This window comes from Ahaetulla prasina, chromosome 7 (genome assembly GCF_028640845.1).
Source record: "Ahaetulla prasina isolate Xishuangbanna chromosome 7, ASM2864084v1, whole genome shotgun sequence".
Classification (NCBI taxonomy): domain Eukaryota; kingdom Metazoa; phylum Chordata; class Lepidosauria; order Squamata; family Colubridae; genus Ahaetulla; species Ahaetulla prasina.
In genome coordinates, this window is record NC_080545.1 from 63,374,160 (window position 1) to 63,384,143 (window position 9,984).

The window sequence follows — 9,984 nt, forward strand, 5'->3', positions numbered from 1 at the left end:
CAAATACCATTATACCCTTTCTTGGTTTTCAGAACACTGAAAAGTTGGGCATCATCCACAAACTTAGCCATCTCACTCCCTATCCTTAAGCCAAGGTCCGTTTTGTACATTTACAAGGTGTAGTCCCAACACAGATCTATTTCTTACTTTCCTCCACTAAAAGTTGCTCATTCATTCTTGCGGTTTCCTTTTCTGTGTTTTAGCTAAAACCAGTTTGGGGTAGTGCTTAAGGCATCAGGTGAGAAACCGGGGGGACGGACCCTGAATTCTAGTCCCATCCCTAGCACAAAGCCAACCGGATGATCTTTGGATCACTTTCTCTCAGCCCTAGAAAGGAGGCAATGGTAAACCACTTCTGAAAAATCTCGCCAAGAAAATTGCAGAGACATGTCCAGGCAGTCTCCAAGAATGTTTTAGATAGTTAACGATAAGTGGATGAATCCTCTTATCTCATGAGTACTAAGTCTGCCCCTTTGATGAGGAAAGTTGTCTAAGGCTTTTTGAAAATTTTCAAGAGTGGATATAATAGGTGCCTATATGCATTTTTGAAAGCTGGATAACTCTGGATCTGGTGTATCCCAGGCAATCAACAGTAGCATTCCCATGACACATTTTTCCTTCATCAAAGAAACAGAATTCAAGTAATCTGGAAGATTGGATGAGATCATTCTGTATTTTCTGAAAAGATTCTGCTAACTCAGTCACCTGCCTGGAAGGCACAGAGTCCTATAAAATGAAAGAATGATGTCACTAGTTATTTCAAGAAGAGGAAGGGTAGAGTCCTCCCCTTGGGAAATGACCACATTTGATTAGAGTCAGGAACAGTGGTGTGTATGTTTGTGAGTGTGTGTAGATGTATTTTAGAAAAAGTGAACAGAGTTTAAAGATGGTTTCCTGCATCTAGTAGGAGTGGTACTTGTCTCCATAGCCAGTGTTCAGTGTCATATCCTTCTGAAATCTCCAGGGGAAGGATGGTGTGTAGGGGTGCCAGGAAATGACAGATTTCTGGTCTGATGCAAAGCAATCCCACTGGAGCAAAGCGGGGGGGGGGGGGGAGTTGTGGAAAGTATAAATAAAGCTGGTCCCAAAACAGCTTGAGAATTATTCATGAGAATACCAGTCTGAGAGAAAACGATGGTAGGTGGAATGATTACTTTTTCAATCTTTGAAAACTTTTTGAACATTTTATTGAAGATACTTTTATCCTTACTTTTCTATGAAATAGCATTCTTTTCAGGTAAAGTAAATTAACTAACCCACTTAAGTCAGTGATTCTTCTCCTCCTTCTTTTGCACTTTCTGATCAGTGTGGACTCCTGGTGACTGCCTGAACTAAATCTTGCAGTTTTCTTGGCCAGATTTTTGGAAGTGGTTTGCCATTTCTTTCTTCCTAGGGTTGAGAAAAGTGAATGACCCAAGATCACCCTGCTAGCTTTATGCCTAAAACAGGACTAGAATTCTCAATTTTCCAGTTTATAGCCCTGTGCCTTAAGCACTACCAAATTGGCTCTCATTATTATTCTACTTTATTTTAAATTGTCATTCAAAGGTATCCAGCAAATCTTCTGCAATGTACTGATATCTTGGGCTGCAGTTTATTCTCCTGGGCTTGGAAGGGAAGAGGAAGATGTTTTTTTGATATAAAACATTGTTATGGTGAAATATAGAAAACTACAACCCTAATTTAAAAAAAGATAGTGATTATACAGTGAATGTGACAAACAAACAAAAAATCTATATAACGGAGTATGGTAAAAATTAATTTGGTCCTTAGGCTTATCATTAAATCTAACTAACATGGAGACATACTACATCACCTTCTCAGTTTTAAACAGAAACTTTTCAAAATCAAACTTGTATCCTGAATCCATTTCTTAAAATCAGGAGAGTAGACTTTTTTTAATCACCTAAATTTATCATTTTGCTGTGTCCCAAGCTTGAAAAAACCAAAACTTTTTATGAAATGATCAATTCTATATTTTTGGAATCTAATTCAACATCACATTAAAACCCTTATATATCACATAACTTTCTTTGCACTTGTGCTGGATCCCCATAATATCACTTTTGTTTAGTTCTTAGCCTAGGAATGAGACAGTTTTAAGTCTTAGTATACTAGTGTTAAAACATATTCCCCACTCCTTTATTCTAATATTATCCAAGGGCAATCTCAAAGTTATCATAAAAGGTTAATCTTCTTAATCCATTATCTTTGAGATGTGAGGTGAGTGGCAGAGACTGAAAGACAAGTAAATAAAGATAGCATAGAGATTGATACTGGGGCTAGCAAATTTGATTCCTGTATAGTTTTTTACTGAGTCAAAGATGGCTGAAGTATTTTCAATGGTGGGGAAAAGTCATATAGTATGTACATGAGAAAGCTGAAGTCTAAAATAGATCATGTTTATTTTCATTTAGGGATACATGCTTCTCTTTCTGGTGATTTACAAGGGAGTGCAGTAGTTTCATAGCTCTCAAAGGATGCTACAAAAAATAGTCTATGAAAATTTAATGGGAAAGCTTGCCAAGATTTTAGGAATTATTTTTAGAAGGTGATACCAAAAGGAACAAAAAGCCTTGGAGCAATCAGGAGTTAAGGGGCAAGGGCTTAAATCTCACATTAAAATAGAAGAAAGGGATACGGTTTTATAGAATGGATTAAAAGCAAATTGTCACATTGCTGCCCTCTAGATATATTAGAATGGCAACTCTCAAAATTCCTGGGGAGGGCACACTTTGTTTAGGATTTCAGATACACCTGTATGTCTCTTGGTCAAAGTATGAGATTGCCTTTTTTTAGTGACCTTCTTTTATTTTCCCTTCTCTTCCAAGATTATGGAGTATGGTATTTTCCCCTTTAGTTTCGATCCTACGTGTCGCTTCTACAACACACTGCTTGACCAGCAAAGCCGGCTATGCAATCACATAAAGAATCTCCAAAAGATGTTACAGAGACTCGGTAAACTGAACAGATGTTCTCTCATTGCACATCTAACGGGAAATTCTTTAAGTGCAGCAGGAGCAATTATAGCCATAGTGGGGCTGTCTTTGAGCCCTGCAACTCTAGGAGCCTCCCTCTTGGCTTCTGGGGTGGGTTTAGGAGTGGCAGCTGCAGGAGGGGCTGTTTCCATTACTTCAGACCTTTCTTTAGTGCTCTGTAACTCCAAGGAGGTGAGAAGAGTAAAAAAGATTGCTCTGACTTGTCACAATCTGATGAAGGAAACAATGAATTGCTTGGAGTTCCTGCACCGTAGTTGGAATCCCACCGACCCTTTCTTATTGCAGACTGAAAAAAATGCTTCTATTGCCCTTTATAATTCTGCCTGCTTCCTGGTGTTCTGCGGTCCTCAGGGCTTTCTGGTGCCTGAACACACAGAAGAGGAGACAAAAGTGAGCCATATCCTACTTAAGGCAAAAATCCAAAAACTGGCTGAAAACCTAGAAGCCTGTGCAAGACACATGGAGGAAATCTGCAAGCTTTTAGAAAGACGGAAAGCATGTTCCTGGAGGACAAAAGGATTAGTATGTTGACATGGGATCAATGGTCAGAATGACTCTGCAATAACACCAAGTCTTCTTGAAAAATTAAACCTGGGCATAAAAATGATGAATGCTGGTACTGTAATTTAAAATTAGGATTTTATGTACCTCAGAATTTTGTCTATGCCTTTCCTAGGATTTGCAATTATCTGCACCCTACTATTTTGTTTTTATTTTTTTGCTGATCAACGTAACATGCAGAAATCGTGGTTGTATCAGTTGTAGCCTATACTTTCAGCACATTTCAAGGGAAGTTGTTTGTCACGAAGCACCATACTTGGGTTTTCTGGGCAGGAAAAGTTTTCCAAATGTTTGAATGAATGATAGCACAGTAAGCTGAACTTTCCTTAACACATGAAATTTCAATCAATGTTTCACAATAGGAGGAAAAAATGGACGGGAATAATTTTCAGAGCTCTGACAGTAATTGTATTTGAATGCTCAAGGGGTCATGATGGAATATGCCAACATAGACAAAAATAATTGGCAAGTCCAAAACCCGTTGAACTATGAGAATCAGATAGATAAGCAAAGCCTAAATATTTCTGAACTTTTCTTTATGATGTTCTCCTTGCAGATAGAAATTTGTCCTACAAGTAGGGTTAGAACTGAATCATTTCTTTATTTCATTTCTAGAATTTACAATCTTTGTCTCATTTGTCATAGCTATCTTTCATATACACTTTTTACACATGTGCCAGAATATCATGTAGTTTTATATTTATTTATATGGGTTAATATTATTGAACTCTTTGTTTAAAAGAATAAGAACATTGTCAACACAAGATAAAATAAGATATTCTTCAAAATATCTGAGGCAACATTTTTAAATTGCTTGAAGTCATTTTCTTTGTCAATATTTTCATTCAAAAGACATGATAAAGAAGTCAGATAAAAACTAGGTTGCAAACCAAGAATTTTCCCCAAAAAAATTCTGTTAAAATTTCATTTGAAGAATTATTTTAAGAGATCATCTCCCTATGCATTTATATTCAGAAACATTTTACTAGAATGTACAAAAATTATAATTTTTTAAAGAAAAGCCTTTGCAGATTGAATCTTTTAATAAAAACTGTTTTTGTGTTCACTAACTTCACTGTAAAGATGCTACTCTTCACTTAGTTGATTAATCATCAGTTTTCTATCTCAAAATATTGTTGAATAGAAGGCTAAGAAAAAAACAACAACCCTAAAGCAAAGATGGTGAGAAGCTTTCCTCAAAGACTTTTTCACAATGGAAAAGCCTGTTAGCCAAGCATTTTTCTTTCTTTTTCTTTTTTCCATTTCTTTTACAAAAGATAAGGCATGCCGGGATCAAAAGATAACAGAAGAGTTGAGTTGTTTTGTAATTGAATACTGTAACTTTCCAGGATCTTACTATGTTTGAAATTCATTTAATATACAAGAAACTACAATTCAACTGTCCTGATGGAAAAACTAAGAATTACTTGGAATTGATTTGTGCATGTTAGAGGGTTTCTTCTTCACACATCTACACATATTCATGCAAATAATTTTGTAGTAATATAGCTCCCAAATCTGGACACCAGACAGGGTCATCTGAAGAGTTGCAGCCCAAATCTGGTAGTAGTACAGCCCCCTCCCTCCTCCATATCCCTGCAAGTGGATGTCAGTTCTGTAAACTTTTTCATGTGCTGCTGGAAATTATTGCCTCCAAATTATTGACAAATTTGGAACTGGACTTCCTAAAAGAGAAAGGATGAGGGAAAAAAATGACCATACGTGTCTGTTAGAAGAACGAGAAAATGTTTCGACGTATATATATGTAAGCTTAATTCTCATCCAAATGTTGTGTTTTGAGCAATACCATTTTACAGAGCAGGTTTAGGTTTTATGCAATTGAATGATTTCTCCTGTCTCTACAAATAAGAACAAGAGCTCACAAAACGACAAACTTGTCCTGAAATGCCTGCCTTCTTTAGGCAGTGATTGGTTTTTTTTCATATTGGGAAACATTCAGTCTATTTGTCCAAAGACACAGTTTGGGCTTATCGGTAGTGAGAACTAAGCCATCAGGCTGTCAAATCCAAAGATGATGTGATGTGTCTCATTTATTTCTGTATTAGTAAGGAGTATCTTGGGAGATCTCAAGTTCCTTAAGTGATGGCAATGAAGGAATTTAAATGCATGAGAGCTAAAGGATATGAGTGTAAGGTATATTTTGTGGAGACATTATAGCAAACCTGACATATTCTTTGCATGTCTGTCTTTGTGGGAAAGGAAAATGTGCCCATTATGATATCTGGGTCATTTTACTCATTTATAAAATCAAGAAACATATTCTACAGAATCCTAATGCAGTATAAAAATCAGAACAAATATGAAATTATTTTGTTCTCTGTTATTTAAATTATTTCTCTCCAATTCTTAAAAAATCTACTTCAGAAATAGCAACTCCCTAAACATCTCAATGGATTCAGGATATTTGGAAAAATAATTATGGTAACCGGTGTTATTTTCTTCATCTTCAAATATATAAATTCAGCAGAAATTATCAGTGGGGTAAAGTTCCATGATCATAATAATATGATCCTAGTTCTTTAATCTAAGTTCCCTTCTGCTCTTCTACACATCTTCTGAGAACACTTATTATAAACTTAAAACCAAGCACGACCTTTGTCCAAATGCTTCATATTATGATTTATTCAAACAATTAACCAACTGAGATCCTAAACAATGGTCTACCTGCAATTTATGCAAGTAATACTTTGCCACATACTAAACAGACACTTCTGATACTGATACAGTACTGTAGCTGAAATTCAGATCAAGAATACTGTGATCTGTGAGCTCCTGGGGCTAATGGATCTGCGATGCAAAAATCAGCATGGTTACTAGATAAAAGGAGAGCTAATGCTTTCTGCACTTCTTTGCTGCTGTCTAGATTCTTGAAGTCCAGATTTTGTAGCCCTAGGATTTCCAGATGACTACTAACCAAGCAGCCTGTTTTGCATTTGTTAAACAAAATGCTGCATTGGTCAGCTCATTTAATTTGCAACAGCCACACATGTTATGTTAGTGGCATACGCTTTGAAGGAGGGAGATGGTTGTGATGGAATGCAGCCAATGGTGGCACTAGTTTCACGATAAACTTTCACCATTAATGAAAAATGAGAATGAGCAGAATAGAATGAATGTATTTTATCTCCCTTCAGTGTTTTGTATTTTCAAACACCTAAAGAAGAAAGAGTGCTACTGAACAAGCAAACATGAACCAAAAGCCTGAGAAAGGAAACACATATTACGGATCTAGAAATCTAACAAAGATACAGTATATTTCTGATCCCACACTGCATTGTATAGGACCTTTAAAGACTAGTATTGCATGCTCCTATGGATTGTTGACATACATAAAGAGATTACAAAGCTATACAAAGGACAGATAATATGACAAACAGTTTACACTGCCATGTAAAAATGCCTAAAACAGGTCTAATGCAAATTTTTTGGAGACCTAATCCAGCATAAGGAAGAAAAACTCAAAGGAAAGGTGGATGTTGTGGATTTTTGAAGTATTGTATATGAAAAAAGAATGAACAGAGAAATCAGAAAGATTATGTAAGTAGAAAGATTCATTAAGAAAAATGGAAAATAAAGGGAAAAAACCTACAGATAAAGCTGCCTGGTCTCCTTTTTGAATAATGATAATCTATGAATGGTTTGTGGATGTTTAGTCACTGTATATGTTACAGTGTTCAATTTTTGTTGTTGCAAATATTGTTATCTGGCAAGTGTGGCAAAATAAATCTTTCATATTTATAAGTGTTAAATTGGTGGCAATATTATTTGTAACTATACAGTGACTGTGAAGCTTGGACTTTAAGTCCATACATTTGTTTGCATTTCTTAACACATTTCCTGCTCTTATACAAGAAGAGGATATGGCACTGTGAGATACCAGCACTGATGATGCAGGTACGTCATAGTTCTTCAGTGGTCACGCACGTAGCTAGGATGGGTTTTCCCCTTCCCCCACCATTAACTGGGAAACTATTCATGCTATGGATATACTTCCTGATACGTTTTTAGCCTACGTGAACTCCCTGCACAGCATATTTCCTGGTCACATGAGAGATCTGAATTTGGGAGTAGAGAGAACTGTTGTATATATAATATATGAAAGTATGACTTCTAAATGAATAAAACACAGTGTATAAGTAATGTTGTTAATCTCTGTTTGTAGGATAGGCATTTAAAAAGTGCTACACAATCTCTTTGTTGTTGTTAGTTGCGAAGTCGTGTCCGACCCATTGCAACCCCATGGACAACATTCCTTCAGGCCTTCCTGTCCTCTACCATCCTCTGGAGTCCATTTAAACTCATGCCTACTGCTTCAGTGACTCCATCCAGCCACCTTCGTTCTCTGTTGTCCCCTTCTTCTTTTGCCCTCAATCTTTCTCAGCTCTTCTCCTATCTCTACTTAAATAATAAATCTCTACTTAGATAATAAAGAACAAAAATAAGAGTAAAATCTCAGATGTGTTTTTTTCAGAGAGTTAAGAGTAAAGGAGGCATGTAAATAAGGCAGTTAAAGCGAGAAACATTTGTAAAAGTCACATTCAGATCTATGACAACTAGTGATCACTAGGTCTATCAGTTTTATAAATCCTTGGCAAATTACACGTGCATTGTAAGTATATACAATTAAACTGGCTGTGAACTGGCTGTGAACCGCCCTGAGTCCTTCGGGAGAAGGGCGGTATACAAATATAATAAATAATAATAATAATTAAAAAAAAACACATATTAGAATAAAAGTGCTTTGATCTGAGAGCTGTTTTTATAGACTTTTACTAAAGCTTGCATGAAAGCTGGCTAGGTGTCCCTGAGTCAGTCAGTCTCTCTCACCTCTCTCTCTCTCTTTCTCTCACCAACTCACCTCATAGGATTGTTGTTGTGGGCAAAAAAGGAGGGCATAGAAGTATTAGGTATGTTCACTACCTTGAGTTATTTATAAAAATTATAAAAGGCAAGAAACAAATTAATAAAATGGGAGCTATTTTAGTGAAGTGGCAAAGATAGTGGAGTAGAAACCAGGAGACTATGAATTTTAATTCTGATAAGCATAAAAGCTGACTGGATCATTTATATGTAAAATTTCTACTTTATACTCCAGTCAAGGAACTACCAATTCAGACAGACAATAAACAATAGATTAATCAAGAAACCACTAAGAATGCTCCCACCAGTACTGACAAGGTGAGCCATTTATATAAACAACAAACCTCACTCCCTTCTAGCACAGATGTTATCTAGTTAAAAACAATCAAGCTGAGATCACCAAGGATCCTACATTTCTGCCTTATGCACAGCAGTCAGAACTATCCTTCTCCTTTGACTTGGGATAAAAACTTTACTGCTCTTAAGTATTGGGACAAGTCTCAGTAAATCCACATAGATTTGACATATCGGAATAAATATATTTAGAATTTACTCCCTTAGCAGTTATCTTAAATTAGCATAATGCTTAAGCATTCATGAAATCTCAAACAGTTGTTCATTTTGGGGAAATAAATGTTTATACAATACCATTTCATAATTTTCTACATCTGTTCTGGAAAATGCAGGACAATACATTGCAACAGCTTCCTTTACATGTATATAGTTTTTTTCAGTCATCAAAGTTTTCGAGTCAGAAGTTAGCTAACAGTTTTATTTCACTTCACTTGACCAGATCTAATAAAGGGCTTTATTTAAAAGTTTGCTTCTCTGTGTTTAGCTTTAGGAAGCATTGACTTTTTCTTTTTTACTGTACTTAGCTCTACACTCCACGCCTTCCTCCACGATCTCTTGGCAGCGGTCTTTGGGATCAGTAGTGTAACACTCAAGAGCCTCCCACAAAAGATATTATAAGAATTAGGCGCCTCTTTTTCTATATCGAGAATCCGATTTCCATTTAAAAGATTAATCTAGAGACTCATTTCTGAGTTCCAAAAACCCGGACTATCAACAGCGGCAGAAAACGCCAGTGGAGTTTTCTGTATCTCTTTGCTGCTTGCTGCCTTTTTCCAGTTTTTTGCATCTCCATAGATGATAAGACATAATCTGCAGAGATCCCGATTGTGACATCCCATTTAAATCTATGGGGAAATTCAAGATTTGCTGAACGGAGGAATTCTCGGCTTGCCATAAAGTAGGACACCCACCCATCTTTGGGAAGATCGTTGTTTAAGTCTCCTGTCCATCGAAAGTTTTACTGCTGCGCTGGAGGCGAGCCGGGAAGAGACGCATTAACATTAGAGAGTAATCCAATGAGCCTTTCAGCGGTTACGTTGAAAACGGTTCAACGTTTTTAACTGGAAAGAGAATACAACCGGAACTGGAGGCTTTGAGATGAATGTGTTCTCCCTCGATCTCTATACCGGAGTGGGAGGGGCAAATGTGAGCATTTGGACTTCTAGTCCCAAGATGCTTCGCGCTACCT

At 36.6% G+C, this 9,984-nt stretch overlaps 1 protein-coding gene across 1 annotated transcript; it reads left to right on the plus strand.

Annotated features, from left to right (window-relative positions):
* Positions 1 to 1,096: 1,096 nt before the first annotated feature.
* APOLD1 (apolipoprotein L domain containing 1) lies at positions 1,097 to 5,150 on the plus strand. The gene is made up of 2 exons (XM_058191044.1): positions 1,097 to 1,137; positions 2,832 to 5,150. Exons 1-2 carry the CDS (start codon positions 1,135 to 1,137, stop codon positions 3,528 to 3,530), a joined length of 702 nt encoding a protein of 233 aa, XP_058047027.1. The 5' UTR covers positions 1,097 to 1,134; the 3' UTR covers positions 3,531 to 5,150.
* Positions 5,151 to 9,984: the final 4,834 nt, after the last annotated feature.